The 18,614-nt window shown below is 49.8% G+C and overlaps 1 protein-coding gene across 2 annotated transcripts in view; it reads right to left on the bottom strand.

Annotated features, from left to right (window-relative positions):
- Positions 1–15,049, bottom strand: part of CCDC39 (coiled-coil domain 39 molecular ruler complex subunit) — a 137,712-nt gene extending 122,663 nt beyond the window's left edge. For both annotated transcript variants that reach the window (XM_075338542.1, XM_075338543.1), the window contains exons 1-2: positions 14,778–15,049; positions 2,835–2,954 (exon numbers count right to left, since the gene is read on the bottom strand). In XM_075338542.1, the coding sequence (XP_075194657.1) occupies positions 2,835–2,954; positions 14,778–14,867 (210 nt within the window). In that variant the 5' untranslated portion in view covers positions 14,868–15,049. The remainder of the gene's footprint in view (positions 1–2,834; positions 2,955–14,777) is intronic.
- Positions 15,050–18,614: the final 3,565 nt, after the last annotated feature.

The raw sequence follows: 18,614 nt of genomic DNA, 5'->3' as shown, positions 1-18,614 counted from the left end.
CGTGACTCTGGGATGCGTGTGACATTCCCGGAGCTGTTAGTTATTCACACTGAGGGGGGCCATGGATCAATGATTCAACAGTGCCCATATTGTGAGAGACATGTCCGGACTGCTAGGCTTCTAGTATCATAGCCATAGTCTCAGAAAATCTGTCAGTAAATACTGCAGACACCGTCCTCATCCCCTGGCCATTAGTGCATACAATGGGGGCCGTATAGCCGTACATGCTGTACCAGCTGTATAGAAAAACATGTGGTTCTGCACCTTTGTTTTACACAGAGAATATGCTGATAACTCCTCCGCATAATCCAGGAGGGTATATACAACGTGCGAGCAAACAGTGCAATGTATATAGTACAAGCATATCTATAAGTGCACTTCTGCACTAGTGGGGTTAGCACCACAGGTGCTGCTGAACGCCTGTCACAGCGATTGTGTGACTATCAGAATGCCAGGGTCTTCCACACTTGTCTCTGTATCGTACAGAAACTGACACTAATGGCTGCCGGTGTCCTTGTAGAGAAGGAAGCCGTGGGCGTGCCTGAGAAAGTGCGGGAATCCGGATTCACAGTGCACACAGTGAGAGGGGTGGAGTATGCAAAACATACTCCAGCTCTCAGCTCTGCTCTATGCAGCGTCACGCCCCTACCCTGACTGTCAGGGCTGTGGGCGGTAACGAAGGGAGACTAGGCCCAGAAGCCGGGGACTCGAGTTAACAGCGCGGCCGCCGTAAAAGCGCGGGCCGCGCTGAAGTCCCCGGCGCACCACAAGTGCCAGCCGCGCCGCAGTTCCAGCGGCCGGCGCGACCGATTCATAGAAGTGGCCAGCGTCCCGCCCCTCTCCTGACTGGCAGGTCTGGGGGCGGGAACGAACGGAAGCAGGCCGCAAAAGCCGGGGACTCTAGTTATCAGCGCGGCCGCCGTAAAAGCGCGGGCCGCGCTGAAGTCCCCGGCGCACCACAAGTGCCAGCCGCGCCGCTGCCAGCGGCCGGCGCGAGCGATTCCTGGAAGTGGCCAGTGTCCCGCCCCTCTCCTGACTGGCAGGTCTGGGGGCGGGAACGAACGGAAGCAGGCCGCAAAAGCCGGGGACTCTAGTTATCAGCGCGGCCGCCGTAAAAGCGCAGGCCGCGCTGAAGTCCCCGGCGCACTACAAGTGCCAGCCGCGCCACAGTCCCAGCGGCCGGCGCGACCAATTCCCATAAGTGAGCCTGCTTCAGCAAAGCTGAATGAGGCCATGGCACAGGCGCCGCAGCGCTGATGTCCCCCGGCGCACTACAACACCCAGCATGCTGCGGTGTGAGCGCCAAATGCACGGGGACACAGAGTACCTTGAGGAAGCAGGGCCATGTCCCTGATGTACTCCGCTCCATCCAGCATCTTCTCCAGGGGCTGTAGATGGAGCACGGTCTCAGTGCCTGGAGACCGGTAAATCCCACTTCACCCAGAGCCCTGTAAAAAGGGATGGGGAAGGAATCAGCATGTGGGCTCCTGCCGCCGTACCCGCAATGGGTACCTCAACCTTACAAACACCTCCGACATACAGTGGGGTGAGAAGGGAGCATGCTGGGGACACTATGTGTGTCCTCTTTTCTTCCATCCGACATAGTCAGCAGCTGCTGCTGACTAAAAAGTGGAGCTATGCGTGGATGTGTTGCCTCCTTCGCACAAAGCACAAAACTGGTGAGCCAGTGATCCCACTGGGGGTGTATAGCCAGAAGGGGAGGGGCCTTACACTTTTAAGTGTAATACTTTGTGTGGCCTCCAGAGGCAATAGCTATACACCCAATTGTCTGGGTCTCCCAATGGAGCGACAAAGAAATGGACAGCGACGGATCCGTCGGAGTCCGTCGTTTGTTATAATGGAAGCCTAAGGGCGCAGGATCCGTCACAATCCGTCACATGACGGATTCCGGTGACAATCCGTTTTTTTCAACCGAGCATGCTCCGATGAGGTGTAGTCTCTCTCTCATGGGTTCAAATAGATTTGTTGTTATATATCTATCAAATCATCTTTGACAAAAGTTGTATGACAGATCCGTTTTTTTTTTACAGGATCCGTTGCATCAGTTTTACCACAATCTCCGAAGGATCCTTTGCATCAGTCACAAAACGGATTGTGACTCATGGCAAAAAAACAAATGTGTGAAAGAGGCCTAAGCTTGCGAAAAATCAGGTGATTGGCGGCTTGAAGAATGCTTGTACCCATCTATTGACCTGTCTAAATGGGCTTCATACACATGATTTTTCTGTTTTTTAATGTGTCAAATCTGACAGTCCTTAAAACTTCCTATACCGGCCCCATGACTTTGATGCAGGCTCAGGGAGGGAAATGTGTTACTTCAGGCAAGGAACTATGAAAAAAGCAGCATCTGTGAGCCCCTGCTGTGTCATCCATACGTTCACTCATCACTTATACTTTCCCCCTTTGGCCAGGAGATACTGGAGCAACTCTGTACAGTCAGACAGGGCTATTACACAATACATAGCAGGGGCACATATACAAGATTATCTCAGCACAGGAACATTGTTTAACACATCCAATTGTGGAAATTATTACTATTTAAAGCTCTATTAATTAAAATTTATTCTGTTTGTGGAAAACTCCTTTAAGGTCTAATAAAAAGCAATAGATGAAGCTAATTCATAAAAAAAACCTTTAACACCCCTTTAAAGAAGTGTAATGCCATTTGTGAGTATAAAATTAAAAACAAACTTTGCGGCAAAGAAGCCCCCTCATAATGTTGGGGTCCATCATGACAATACTTTATCATATTACAATAAAAGAATACTCCTAAAAACAAACATTTATTTTCAGAATACACCTTGCTCCAGTACCTGTGTGTAGTTCAGCTCTTGTCTGACGTTTTTAAGGTGGTCAGCCATTGCTTGAATTCGATCTTCTAGTTCTTTTATCAGGTTTGACAAATTCATTTTTTCCTTTTGTTTTCTTTGGAACTAAAAGAAATATTATTATTGTGTCTGCAGGGAGGAAAAGGGGGACATTGATGTGCCTTAGTATGATGGTTACAAAAACTCAAGCCTAGATTACACATTCTGGGCAAAGAGCAATTCTTGGGCATTTTACTTTTTTTCTGTTTGCAATACTAAAATTGAGTCTAAAAGTCCCAAATTGAGCTGTTCTCAGATGGGGTGGCAAAAACCTGTTGACAGATTCCCTTTAAATGGAACCTGTCACTTTGGAAAATGCTATTTATCATTCAGTCATGGGGACAGTACAGGGAGTGATTACAGTCACCGCTGCCTATTCTCGGGATGGCAGCTGTAAGCACACCCTGGCTGTATGATTGACAGCTCACTATGCAGACGCTGAAGAGTTGGCTGTCAATCAAAGTGCTGGGGCGAGCTGAAACTGCAGCCAGTCTGAAACTGCAGCCAACTGAAAGCCTGCGGATCCCGGAATAAAATATGTTACTTTTCTCCTAGTAGCTGCACTTTTAGCAAGGTAGCTGAGCATTTTACCCCTACATCTGCAGTTAAAGGGAACCTATCACCAGGATTTTCGTATGTAAGCTAAAGCCAGTGCTATACTGGCACTATCAGGCTGAGTCTATACATACCATTAGTGGTCAGCTCGGATGTATAGGTTTTGAAATCCAAGAAAGTTTATAAAATCATCAGCTGCTTGAGTGACAGCACCTAAGGATCAGATAATATCTGGGGGGGGGTATTCATAGTTATCCCCTTCCCCTGTTAGAATTAGCATAAGTACCGTGTTTCCCCGAAAATAAGACAGTGTCTTATATTCATTTTTGTTCCCAAAGATGCACTAGGTCTTATTTTCAGGGGATGTCTTATTTTTCCATGAAGAAGAATTCATATTTTTTGTTGAACAAAAAAAATGAACATTTTTTATATACTGTACGGAGTTTTCATCAAAAACCAGCATAAACAGACAAACTGTGAATCCTATCAAGAATTTCTTGTTACTGCCATTATTTCCATGTACAACATGCCCTAGTGTTCTGTTCGGCGGGCATGCTTCCAAAGAAAAACTTTGCTAGGTCTTACTTTCAGGGGAGACCTTATATTTAGCAATTCAGCAAAAACTCTACTAGGTCTTATTTTTAGGGGATGTCTTATTTTAGGGGAAAGAGGGTATTATACAATCAATGTAACTTTTCACCCATGTGACCAGAAGGGGCGGGGCCTCAGCCAACAAAGCTGATACCACAAAGCAACATTTTCCTATTGGCTGAGGCCCCGCCCATTCTGGTCACATGGGTATGACCTCCCCACAGGTCCTGGAAGTGAAAAGTTACATTGATTGTATAATACTTATGCTAATTCTAACAGAGGGAGGGGATAACTCTGAATACCTCCCCAGATATTATCTGATCCTCAGCTACTGTCACTCAAGCAGTTGCCGAATTTTTATACTTTACTTTTTGGATCTCAAAACCTAAATATCTGAGCTGACCACTACAGGTATGTAGAGAATCAGCCTGATAGTGCCAGTATAGCACTGGCTTTAGCTTATATATGAAAATCCTAGTGATTGGTACCCTTTAACTGCAGATGTAGGGTTCCCTTAAAAAGTGTTTTAAAAGGTGACATGTTCCCTCTAAATTAGCCACATCATGGAATAATGGTTGCAGAGGTGAATAAAAAGGTTTCTTTTCTTTAATTTCTCACCTCTGTTTCAGGCTTCCGACACACATCCGTGCCGCCGGTACGTGTTTGCCATTTTTTGCATGTACCGGCGGCACGGAGACACGTTCAGCAATGCTACCCTATTGTAGCAGGCACACACACGTAAAACTACACGGAACGAGTGTCCGTGTGCGTTTGTACGTGTGTGCGTTTTTCTACACGCTGACATGTCCACGTTTTCTCTGGCAGTACGGGTGTCACACGGCCCGCACCCATACCACACGGGTGTAGTGTGGATGCGGTCCCGTGTGACACGCGCCGGAGAAAACACACGTGTCAGTGAAAAGAAAAAAAAATTACTCACCTTCTCCAGCCCTCCTGTCTCTGCTGCCACTTGCTGTCGACCGCCGCTCAGTATGCTCATTTAATATTCACTTCACTGCGGCCGGTAGCAGCAGCAGCAGCGGGGAGACGGCAGGGATGGAGACCGAAGATCAGTACCCTGGACAGCACGTGAGTTTGCAAATTACCGGTTCTACGTCTGCTATCGCGGATAGCACACGTGGACCGCACGTACCCGAGACACGTACTTACCACACGCAACACGCAGGATAAATACGTGTCTCACGGCACGTGCGTGTTTTTAACGGAAGTGTGTTTCAGGCCTCAGAGATATTATTTGCTCATTTACTTTTCAACAATGGGGGTATTAGTATACTTTTTTCTTTGAGGGCAGCTAATTTTCCCCTTTTTTCTTTGAGGGCAGCTAATTTTCCCCTTTTTTCTTTGAGGGCAGCTAATTTTCCCGTGTTTATTACCAAACAATCATTAGCAGGCGGCATCAAGCAGAAACAAAAACCTCCCACAGAGAAGGCCAGAATCGGGTTTCTCAGCGTGATATGGTAAGACTTAATGACACACAGCTCTGCTCTCCTCCCAGGTCACAAAGATCTGACTGCCGACACCTAAGGCTAGGTTCACACTTCCGTTAAATTGTATCAGTCACAATCCACTGCTCTGGTAAACAACGGAATCCGTTTAGCGGATTCCGTTGTTCCCATAGACTTGTATGAGTGGCGGATTGTGACTGATGATGCTGCGTTGTACCCTCCGCCCGACTGATCAGTCATGGAACGACTGACCATGGGGCAGGAAGGAAGGAAGGAAGGAACGCAGCCTGTAACGTTTTCTGAGCAGCGCAATCCGTAGGATTTCTCTGCGCATGCTCTCTCTGGCTCCCTGCACACGTAACCAGGATACACATCGGGTTACCAAGCAATGCGCTTTGGTTAGTTACCCGATATTTACACTGGTTACGTGTGCAGGGAGCCAGCGCTAAGCGGTGTATGTGTGGCGCCCCTGAGGCTTCCGTCGCCACAGGTCATTGCACCCCACCAGCGGTGTGATGCCCCATTCTGGGAGAGGAAGAGAGTGAACTCCGGTCCCTGGGTAAATCCACACTACACCCATTGTTAGGGACATACAAGGACCAGGGAAAGTGGCAGGCAACCCTCCCATGCTGCATGCTGGGAGGGGCTGTAAGACCCATCCCTGCTCCTATAGGTTACAGCTTAGCAACTGGGAGGTGGGAGGAGCCACAAGAGTGCAGACACAGATAGGAAGGTCTAGTGAAGTCAGTCTACCTCAGGGAGAGCAAGGGTGAAGAGCCAGCATGTAGTGGGAAAACAAGAGCGAGAGCAAGGAGGGAGGAGGAGGCCTGCTGGAGGCAGGCAAGGAGGAGAAAGAAAGGAAAGAAAGAAAGAAGGAAAGAAAGCTCCAAGTCAGCCAGGAGCAGAGGAACTGAAAGAGACGCTTCCTGGTGAAGACCCTGGGACCCAGAAGTCCAGGTGACACCACGTAGGAGACAGAAGGAGTCGCAGGGCCACGGGTAGTCCTGGAGGTACCACGAGCAGTCCTTGATAGGTACCGAAGCGAGGGCCTAGAGGCGCCACGGGTAGTTGCAGGCTGCGGTGGCCTGTTCCACATTGACATCGGTGGAGTGATTAAGCTGCGACAGGGGACGGTCCCTAGAGACTGGAGGAGTGCAAAGACAATCTCCAAACAGTAAAAACCGAGGCCCAGGGACGTTGTAAGCTCCCAGGGCCAGAACCCATAGCAGACCTTCAGAAAAGGGGTAATCAGCCGACAGGTGACCCCCCAGCCTGGAGGCTGTAGTGGAGGCCAAGCCAGGTCCACCCTAACAAAGGCAAAGCTAAGGGAGACAGCAGAAGAAAGAGACACTAAGAGGAGGGCACCGGCTTTTACTCTCTGAATCACCCAGAAACGGCGGAGGTCCCTGACAGTGGTCCCAGCAGTCTGAGGGTCCCTACAGCTGTGACAAGGACTGTGAGTAAAGAACTTGAACTGCACCCTTGAAGTGGTCTCTGTTATTTTCGCTGCATAGACATTCACAAGCACTAACTGTGCCCCGGGCATTGCTCCACCTGTGGGGAGCAGTACTACCATTGCTGCAGTAACATCATCCCGGAGGCCTCACACAGCAGCGGCGGCTTATTAGCCGCATACCACAGGTGGCGTCACGAACACAACCATTAACAAGCAAGCCACATATTCAACTGACACCCACCAGGGCCACGGAGCCGGGCCCAGCCACTACTGACTACCACCGGACTAGTCCGGCCCGGCACCGGGTGTCCCATAGCCCTGGGGTGGGAGAGTCAACTTTGGCGTCACGAACAGGATTTCGTGCCCGGTCACACCGGGTACTGTGCGCCTGAAGAATCGCGAAACAGACTGTGTATTACAGCGAGAAACCGCCGCCATTAGCACTGCTGAGAGCGGGAAGAAGGGGGGCGTGAAAGAAGAAAGGGCGCGAAGAGAAGCCCCGCCCCCTTGTCCAAGAAAAGAGCGCGAAGCGGTGCCCGCCATGGAAGGCGGAAGAAGAAGCAATGGCGACTAGACAAGCTGGCGACTGGCAGAGAGAGTCTAAATGCCAGACCAGCAGATAAAGAAAATGTACCTTATCGCAAGCGGAGTGATGCCGGCCGTGATGGGCTGGGCGCCCGTCTGGCGCCAGATGCAAGTGCAGCCTCCGGCCCCACCGCCGAGAAGGGAAAGGGAGAAGCCGAGTGGCGTGGTCGAGCACCCGAGCAGTGATCCAGCAAGCGTCCCCCAGGTCGGCAGCATGGCGGAGAGGCTGCAGGAGTGTACACCAGGGACCGGGAAGATGGATCCCGAGCTGGACCTGCTCCGGGAGGAAATGCAAATCCTGGCTCGGAGACTGCGTAACCTGCAAGCAGAGGTGGACCGGCGGAGTGAAACACCGATGGTGCCGGAGAGTGTGGGCCACAGGATGGAGGCCGCGGAGCAGCGACCGGGTGAGCAATGTGAAGCCCCGACCCGTCCGGACCCACTGACCCACCAAGCGCCACCGCCCTGTCCCTCCACTGTCCCGCAGGCCTTCCCCGCCAGCCCCGCAGATGCCCGGTGGGGCACCGGAGGCCTGCCCGAAACCCCCCGCAGACGGAGCCTGGGGAGGGGTGGATCCCGACCAGCTAGTGGGCCCCCTACCGAGTCCCCCTGTGAGTCTCCTGGGAGCGACATCCCCGGGAGTGCACTGGGACGCAGCGCCCATAGAGAGTAGGGGACTGCAAAAGCCCCTGCGCCCCAAGGAAACCGCACTGCCAAACGAGCTGACCTGCCGGAGATTGGTGCAGGAGTACCAGCAGGAGCGGGAGGCCCGGGAGGAGACGGCCTCAGAAGAACCGGAGTGGCGCCGCACTATGCCAGCGTGCAGCGTCTCCCCTGTCAGCAGCAGCCGCAGCACTACCCCAACGCAGGCCCAAGCCGCAGAACTGAGCAGCGGGCCTGCAACAGCCACGCAGGAGACACAGACCCGGATCTCCATGGCTTGTTTGATGCAAGGTGCACGGCCAAAGCAGGACACCAAAGATCACAGCAACAGCCCCCTGCAAACAAGCAGCCCTTTGCTGGAACGCAGTGTTGTGCCTGCAAGCAGCCCTACTTCTATTCAGGCTGCAGCGCCTCGCAGAAGGTCAGTGACCAGTGCCCAGGGCCCTGCCAAAGAAGGACCCCTGCAATGAAGAGTGAGCAGCTGAACTGTATATAGCCCCTGTCTGCCCCTCATTCTTTTCGAAGATGACACCCTTTCTTGCTGTACTGCCCCTGATGCTTTTTGAAGACGTCACCCCCCATGTTTATGTGTTACCGGGCCACTGAACTGGAATGTGGGCCCCGGTGAATGTGATGTGTATGTGTCTTATGTAACCAGGCCATTGGACTTAGTGGCTGGTTGATTTTGTCCCATTATTGTTTGATTGAAAGAAACGAACTGCCGGGCTACTGGACTTGTTGTAGCCGAAAATGTCTATAGTTGCACCCGTTGTGCCCCCTACCAGAATTATGGGGGAAGTGCCCAAACCGTGCAATGGACTGGAAGTGCACACTTAGAGTTTTTCTTTGTAAGAAGTTTGAAACGGTTACTTTCATGTGCCTCCCATAAAGGGAAGAAATGTTTTATTGTTTTATGTTTTGCATACCAAAAATGTTTTGCAGTTCTTCCACATGTTTTTGTTGTTTTTCAGCCCGAGGACGTGCTGGGATTTGCTGTGGGGGAGTGTGGCGCCCCTGAGGCTTCCGTCGCCACAGGTCATTGCACCCCACCAGCGGTGTGATGCCCCATTCTGGGAGAGGAAGAGAGTGAACTCCGGTCCCTGGGTAAATCCACACTACACCCATTGTTAGGCACATACAAGGACCAGGGAAAGTGGCAGGCAACCCTCCCATGCTGCATGCTGGGAGGGGCTGTAAGACCCATCCCTGCTCCTATAGGTTACAGCTTAGCAACTGGGAGGTGGGAGGAGCCACAAGAGTGCAGACACAGATAGGAAGGTCTAGTGAAGTCAGTCTACCTCAGGGAGAGCAAGGGTGAAGAGCCAGCATGTAGTGGGAAAACAAGAGCGAGAGCAAGGAGGGAGGAGGAGGCCTGCTGGAGGCAGGCAAGGAGGAGAAAGAAAGGAAAGAAAGAAAGAAGGAAAGAAAGCTCCAAGTCAGCCAGGAGCAGAGGAACTGAAAGAGACGCTTCCTGGTGAAGACCCTGGGACCCAGAAGTCCAGGTGACACCACGTAGGAGACAGAAGGAGTCGCAGGGCCACGGGTAGTCCTGGAGGTACCACGAGCAGTCCTTGATAGGTACCGAAGCGAGGGCCTAGAGGCGCCACGGGTAGTTGCAGGCTGCGGTGGCCTGTTCCACATTGACATCGGTGGAGTGATTAAGCTGCGACAGGGGACGGTCCCTAGAGACTGGAGGAGTGCAAAGACAATCTCCAAACAGTAAAAACCGAGGCCCAGGGACGTTGTAAGCTCCCAGGGCCAGAACCCATAGCAGACCTTCAGAAAAGGGGTAATCAGCCGACAGGTGACCCCCCAGCCTGGAGGCTGTAGTGGAGGCCAAGCCAGGTCCACCCTAACAAAGGCAAGGCTAAGGGAGACAGCAGAAGAAAGAGACACTAAGAGGAGGGCACCGGCTTTTACTCTCTGAATCACCCAGAAACGGCGGAGGTCCCTGACAGTGGTCCCAGCAGTCTGAGGGTCCCTACAGCTGTGACAAGAACTGTGAGTAAAGAACTTGAACTGCACCCTTGAAGTGGTCTCTGTTATTTTCGCTGCATAGACATTCACAAGCACTAACTGTGCCCCGGGCATTGCTCCACCTGTGGGGAGCAGTACTACCATTGCTGCAGTAACATCACCCCGGAGGCCTCACACAGCAGCGGCGGCTTATTAGCCGCATACCACAGGTGGCGTCACGAACACAACCATTAACAAGCAAGCCACATATTCAACTGACACCCACCAGGGCCACGGAGCCGGGCCCAGCCACCACTGACTACCACCGGACTAGTCCGGCCCGGCACCGGGTGTCCCATAGCCCTGGGGTGGGCGAGTCATATGCTGGTAACCAGTGTAAAAATCGGGTAACCAAGGAAAGTGCTTTGCTTTTAGTTACCCGATATTTACCATGGATATGTGTGCAGGGAGGCCGACACTTCCCTACTCGGCTCTGCCCCCTCCCGCACTCAGCATGTACACACACACACACACATGCGCGCGCGCGCTCACTCACTCACCTGTCCCACAACGGAGTCCGACAATGAATTCTGTTCTTTGTCATCCGTTGTACAACGCATCAGTCACATGCGTTAAGCAACGCATGTGACTGATGCAAAACAATGGAAATGTGAACCTAGCCTAATGTGTTTGTGAGCAAGAGCTGTGTATCTTATACACACAAAGACAGTTCCAACATTCTCTGGGGACTCATACAGTATAAAGAGGTATGTGGGGCTCATACTGCATATAGGGGTGGCTATGTAAGGGCTCATACTGTAAATAGGGGGCTATGAGAGGGCTCATACAGTATATAAGGGGGCTATTTGAGGGCTCATACTGTAAATAGGGGGCTATGTAGGGGCACATGCTGTATATAGTGTATATAGGGAGGTTATATGAGGTCTCACACTGTATGTAGCTGGCTAAGGCTATATGCACACTTTTTCTGAGTGCATTTTGACTGCATCTTTTTTCCTATGGTCACAGAAAAACACAGCTTGTAGCCCAAAAACGCATGGTGTTTTACCGCGTTTTTGTTAATGCATTTTTTAAAGGAGAAACAAAATATGATAGGATAGACTTGATAGATAGCTATAATAGATATACAGATACATAGAGAGAAAGAACATATAAAATAGAGAGAACAGAATTGCTTGATAGATAAAGCAATAGCTAGCTTGGCCAGCTGTTTTTTTAATTATTCTTTAGGTAAAAAAATGACATGGGGTCACTACCAATTTTCATATCCAGCACAGGAACAGCAGCAGCTGTGGGTTTCAACACTCAGCTGTCTGCTGTACCTTGGCTAGTTATGAAAAATAGAGGGGATCCCAAGCTTTTTCTTTTAATTATTTGCTTTATTTAAAAAAAGAAAAAATAATGACATGGGGTCCCCCCCATTTTTCTGAAACCAGCCAAGGTACAGCAGTCAACTGGGGGATGATATTAATAGGGTGGGAAGTGTGCTTATTTGGCCCTTTCCAACCTAACAATAGCAGCCCGCAGCCTCCCCAGAAGTGGCGCATCCATTAGATGCGCCAATTCTGGCCCTGGACATGTATCTTCCCATTGCCCTGGTGCGGTGGCAACTGGGGTAATAAGGAGTTAATGGCAGCCCACAGCTGCCATTAAGCCCTAGATTAGTAATGGGAGGTGTCTATGAGCCCCCCCATCACTAATCTGTAAGTGAAAGTAAATAAATACAAACACCTAAAAATCCTTCATTTGAAATAAAAGACAAAAAAGCACCTTTTACCACTTTATTAACCCCCAAAACACCCCTGCAGGTCCGACGTAATCCACACAAGGTCCAACGATGCTTCCAGCACTGCTACATTTGAATTCACACCGAGCGGCCATAGAACATGACCGCCTACTGTGAGGTTCAGGCAGCGACTGAAGTGAGCTGCGAGACAGTGACATCACTCAGGTGATTTGCGGTCACAGGTGGAGGACTCCAGCTAACCTAAGTAACGTCACCGGTGATCGAGCGGCTCACTTCAGTCACTGCCTGAACCTGTTTGGAGGTTAAAAAGTGGTGAAAGAGGGTGTTTTTTTTGGCTTTTATTCCAAATAAAGGATTATTTCGGTGTCTGTGTTTATTTCTTTTCATTTACAGATTAGTGATGGAGGTTCTAATAGACGCTCCCCATTACTAATCTAGGGCTTAGTTACAGTTGTGAGCTGCCATTAACTCCTTATTACCCTAACTGCCACCACACCAGGGCAATTGAGAAGAGCCGGGTAAAGTGCCGGGACTGTCTCATCTAATGGATGCAGCAATTCAGGGCTGCTGCAGGCTGATGTTTTTAGGCTGGGGTGCCCAATAACCATGGGTACCCCCAGCCTAAGAATACCAGCTCTCAGCTGCCAGGCTTTATCTGTGCTGGGTATCATAATATGGGGATAATAAGCAATTTTTTTTTATTGATTTTACTGTACGATATAGACCTGACCACTGGCGTCTGTGATAGGAAGCGTCAGACATGCTATCACTCAGCGTGGGGGCTCATCTGACTGCAAGATGCAGCGTGCGCATATAGCCTAATACTGTATATAGGGGGGCTGTGTGTGGACTTGTATGGTGTATAGAGTGCTATGGCAGGGCTGATACTGTATATAGGGTGCTATGTAAGGGCTCATCCAGACATATGGAGCTATGTGGGGGCTCATGCTATATAGAAATTTGGCTGTGTGTGGGCTCATACTGTATATAGGTGGATGTCAGCATACATTATTCTGGTCAATATTAAGTGCTAAGTGTATGTATGTATGTGTGTGTGTGTGTCCGTAAAGGAATCCGCACCGTTGCATTTACAATCACGAAATTTTCCACAGACACTCCATGTGACTCAGGGAAACGTCATAGACTATGCTTTGACAGGAAAATTTAACCCCGCGCTTTACAGTTACTCTCTAAAAAACATGTCTCCATTAAACTGAATGGAGGTGGGAGCCAGAGGCTATTAATAGCAACTGTCAGTGGTTGCTATAGGAACAAAATAAACTGTTAGTATAAGAAGCTTATGTGTGAGGTAATAAGATGTCGGTGGGGAGACGGATAGAGAGAGACAGAAAAAGACAGAAAGACAGACAGAGACAGACGGGCAAAGAGACAGACGGGTAAAGAGACAGCAATGGAAAAGAGACAGCCCTGGAAAAGAGACAGCCCTGGCAAAGAGGCAGCCCTGGAAAAGAGACAGCCCTGGAAAAGAGACAGCCGGGCAAAGAGACAGCCAGGCAAAGAGACAGCCAGGCAAAGAGACAGCTGGGCAAAGAGACAGCCGGGCAAAGAGACAGCCAGGCAAAGAGACAGCCGGGGTAAGAGACAGACCTGAAAAGACACAGACCTGGAAAGAGACAGACCTGGAAAGAGACTGACCTGGAAAGAGACTGACCTGGAAAGAGACTGACCTGGAAAGAGACTGACAGACAGACACAGAGAAAGAGAGAGACACAGAGATAGAGACAAAGAGATAGAGAGAGACAGAGAGAGAGAGAGAGAGAGACAGAGACAGACAGAAACTCGAAGAGAGACAGTTACTATCCTGGGGAACGCCCGGGTACTTCAGCTAGTCTAATATATATAAAGCTCAATGTATGTATGTGTGTATATATGTGTGTATGTCTGCTAAAGGAATCTGCACCGTTGGATTTACAATTACGAAATTTTGCACAGACACCCCATGTGACCCAGGGACCGTCATAGACTATGTTTTGACGGGAAAAATGTAATGTCGCGTTTTACAGTTATTCACCAAAATCCTGCCTCCATTTAACTGAATGGAGGTGGGAGCTACTGGCTATTAATAGCAACTGTCAGTGGTTGCTATAGGAACAAAATAAACTGTTAGTATAAGAAACTTATGTGTGAGGTAATAAGATGTCGGTGGGGAGATGGATAGAAAGAGACAGACAGACAGAGAGAGACACAGACAGAGAAAGACGGGGAAAGAGTCAGACAGAGAAAGACGGGGAAAGAGTCAGACAGAGACAGACGGGCAAAGAGACAGCCCTGGAAAGAGACAGCCCTGGAAAGAGACAGCCGGGCAAAGAGACAGCTGGGCAAAGAGACAGCCGGGCAAAGAGACAGCCGGGCAAAGAGACAGCCCGACAAAGAGACAGCCCGACAAAGAGACAGACCTGGAAAGAGACAGACGGGAAAGAGAGAGACGGGAAAGAGCGAGACGGGGAAAGAGACAGACCTGGAAAGAGACAGACGGGAAAGAGAGAGACGGGAAAGAGCGAGACGGGGAAAGAGAGAGACTGGGAAACAGAGAGACAGACACACACATAGATGGAGACAGATAGACAGATACAAATACAGACAGAGAGATAGACACAGACAGACAAAAAAAGACAAGACAGAGAGACAGACAGCGACACACAGACAGAGACTGGGAGACAGACATAGAGACAGTTACTATCCCGGGCAACACCGTGTGTGTGTTGTAAATATATATATATATATATATATATATATATATATATATAAATAATGTGGATGTGTTGGTGTGTATATTATATACTGTATGTATATACTGTATGTGTGTATAGAGTGCACACAGTCCTCACCTCATCCTCCAGCGCTTTATTCTCGGCATTCGCTACCGGAATAGCAAAGCCGTCTGCCCAGCGCAGCTCCGCCAGCACCTCCCGGCTCATGTTCCCGAGCAGCAGACACCACAGCACGGAGAGCAGAATACAGGGACGCGGCTGTGATGGAGCACGGCCAGGCCTTACCTCCGGGCTGCGGTGTGTTGTGCTCAGCGCCCCTAGCAACGGCACGGTCTCCAGGAAGCGGGAGGTTGTCAGCGGCAGCCGGCCCCACTCGCCCTCCGGTTCCTGTCACCTATTACCGGCAGCACACTGTGTATCTGCACACACCGCCTCTCACTGCTATTATTAATTCTCATGGTATTTTAACATTATTATTACTATTAGTAATACATTAACCCTTTCAAAGCCTGAAAATTTTTAATTTTTTTGCTTTTTTGTTTTTTCTACCCGATTTTCCATTTTGCGTTGACAGAGATCTGTATGAGGACGTTGTGTGTTATATGTGCAGCAAGTTGTAGTTTTCATTGTCACCATTTGTTTTGCCATTGCACTGACAGGCAAAAAAATAATGCAGGTGAGGTGAAATGGTGAGAAAAACGTCATACCGCCATTGTTTTTTGGGGTTTTGCTGGTAACATAAGGTTTTTGGGTGTATAGGATGTTATCGGTTTCTATTATATTTGAGGGGCACTGCGGACTGCGGTGATCGAAAAAAGACAATTCTAGCATTTCAATATTTTTTTTCTTTTCAGTGTTTAACCCCTTCACTCTCCGGCAATTTTCCATTTTCGTTTTTTCCTCCCCTTCCTCCAGGAGCCATAACTTTTTTTTTTATTTTTCTGTGAATGAGGGCTTGTTTTTTGAATGACTTTTGTACTTCTAAATGACACCATTCATTCTACCACACATTGTACTGGAAGACTGGAAAAGAATTCCGATCCACCCGCACCTGTTAGGCCGGCGTCACATGCTACAATATATCGGGCGATATGTCGTCGGTGTCACGGATTCTGTGACGCACATCCGGCATCGTTAGACATATCGTAGCATGTGACACCACCGAACGACTGTGAACGAGCAAAAATACTCACCTTATCGTTGCTCGTTGACACGTCGTTCATTCTCAAAATGTAGGTCCTCCTTCTGCGTGCCGGTTGTTCGTCGTTCCCAAGGCAGCACACATCACTCCTTGTGACACCCCGGGACTGACGAACACAGCTTACCTGCATCCTGCCGGCAATGCAGAAGGAAGGAGGTGGGCGGGATGTTACGTCCCACTCATCTCCGCCCCTCCGCTTCTTTTGGCCGGCCACTGTGTGACGTCGCTGTGACGCCGAACGTCCCTCCCCCTTCAGGAAGAGGATGTTCGCCGCCCACAGCGAGGTCGTCCGGAAGTTAAGTGCGTGTGACAAGGGGTTAACAACTTTGTGCGCCACTGACAACTAATTGCTCGTGACGCACAAACGACGGGGGCAGGTACGATCGCTCGTGCGATCGCACGATAGATCGTACTGTGAGACGCCGGCCTTAGTAGCACGGCTGCTGATCTGATCAACAGACATGTGCGAGATTTACCACAGGGAGGCAACCTAGGATGAATATATACATCCTAGGTCATAATTCATATTTTGATAGATCAGTCTTTTATGGAATCAACTACAACAAATAAGATTTTTTTTTTTTTTAATAGGTGAAAAGGGGAAGTTTTAAAGGCAGCTTGTGATGTAAAAATACCTGCTTATATTGGATCAATCTGCAGGTTAATAGCATTTTGACACTTTACGCAGCTGCACTGAGATCCCCACTGCCGGGAGGAAATTATTTTTATTCCTACCAGTGACCTTGTTCTTTTAGTCTAAGGGCTCACTCACACACGTGTGGCGCTCCTGAGGCTCTGATTGCCACAGGGTACTGGACCTCAGTTAAGTTGTGGTACCCATCTCTGGTGAGGGGGTTTAACCATCGGTGTTACTACATTTCACTTCACATACAGTAAAGGGTGCTTTACACGCTGCGACATCGCTAACGATATATCGTCGGGGTCACGTCGTTAGTGACGCACATCCGGCGCCATTAGCGACATCGAAGCGTGTAACACCAAGGAGTGACGATCAACAATCGCAAAAACGTCAAAAATCGTTGATCGTTGACACGTCGCTCCTTTTCATAATATCGTTGGTGGTACATGCCGCTGGTTGTTCGTCGTTCCTGCGGCGTCACACATCGCTATGTGTGACACCGCAGGAACGACAAACATCTCCTTACCTGCGTCCACCGGCAATGAGGAAGGAAGGAGGTGGGCGGCATGTTCCGGCCGCTCATCTCTGCCCCTCCTCTGCTATTGGGTGGCTGCTTAGTGACACCGCAGTGACGTCGCTATGACGCCGAACGCACCTTCCCCTTGAAGGAGGGATTGTTCGGCGGTCACAGTGACGTCGCTGAAAAGGTATGTGCGTGTGATGCTGCTGTAACGATAATGTTCGCTACGGCAGCGATCACCAAATGTCACACGAACGACGAGGGCGGGTGCTATCGCGCACGACATCGCTAACGATCGCTAGTGATGTTGCAGTGTGTAAAGCACCCTTTAGGTGCTTCCAACTGGGGAGCTGTCTTAGGGCATACGGGGGCTGGCCATATAGAGTCATGGGACTTTCCAGTCGCTAGGGCAACCGCCAGGGGGTGGGCACCATTGGGGGTAGAGGTAGGCGCAACACACTCATACAGAAAGACAAGTCGGGACCATAGTTCTGACAAGACACTTTTGGAACTCTTGGACTTCACTAGGCCCGGGGCTTGGAGAGGGCGCTCAGCCCGGGTTCCTAACTGCTGAAGGGGACATCCTAGAAAAAGGACACTCTCTCTCTCTCCAAACACTGGTGGTGGCCCTGCGCTCCGGCGCTTCCAAGGGACTGCCAACCTTAGTCATTCCACCTGGGCCCTCTCCGCCTGTGGGGAGTGACACCATCCCGGCTGCCATAACACCCGCCCCGGTGAGGAATTCTGCAGCGGCGGCTACTCCATGGCCGCATACCATAGGTGGCTTCACGACAAACTTTCCCAATCACCCCACTTTCCCTTCCTTTTACTGTACGCCTCGGGGCAACGGAACCGGGCAAGGCCACCCGTGACATCACCTGACCCGACCCGCAACGACTCGGCAACGAGTAGGTTAACCAACTGTCCTGTGGGGCACTACACAAGCATATAACACAGCTAAGTGTTGTCTGATGTTTTATCAGATAGCTGTCGCTCCCATGTTATACTGTGAGGCAGTGCCAATCTGCAATTTTATTTTTCTCATGCAGATTTGGCATGAGAAATAATGACAGCATCCGCAAATCGGATGCTATGGGTGCGTGTGAAACATCTGTTTGTAAGGGAAAACGCAGTGGCAAAAAAGCGTTTTGTTGCATTTCCTATGCATTTTTGCTTGTGTTTTCACCTGCATTTTTTAGCGTTTTTGGACTACAATGAATGCGTTAGAGACAATTATAGATAGACAGACAGATAGACAGAGAGACGTATAATTGCACAACCCCCCGACAAATAATAAAATTGCACCCCGTGGAGCTTATTGGACAGCTTATTATGTTTGAATAATGAAATAAAAAAAATGGTGTGGGGTCCCCCTATCTATATATATAATTGCCTTATTGTTTCTGTCTGTCTGACTGTCTTGCTCCAAAATGACGTCATTACAGTGACAATCGTCACCACAGCGCGTGCGCTAAAGAGCCTGCGACCAACGGCTCAGCTAAGGCTCCCTGCACACGTAACCAGGGTACACATCACTTTGCTTAGTTACCCGATATTTACCCTTGCTACGTGTGCAGGGAGCCTAACTGAACA

Source organism: Anomaloglossus baeobatrachus, chromosome 3, assembly GCF_048569485.1.
Source record: "Anomaloglossus baeobatrachus isolate aAnoBae1 chromosome 3, aAnoBae1.hap1, whole genome shotgun sequence".
Taxonomy (NCBI): domain Eukaryota; kingdom Metazoa; phylum Chordata; class Amphibia; order Anura; family Aromobatidae; genus Anomaloglossus; species Anomaloglossus baeobatrachus.
The sequence above is the reverse complement of the archived record's forward strand: the minus strand, read 5'-3'. Positions and strand labels throughout refer to the sequence as shown.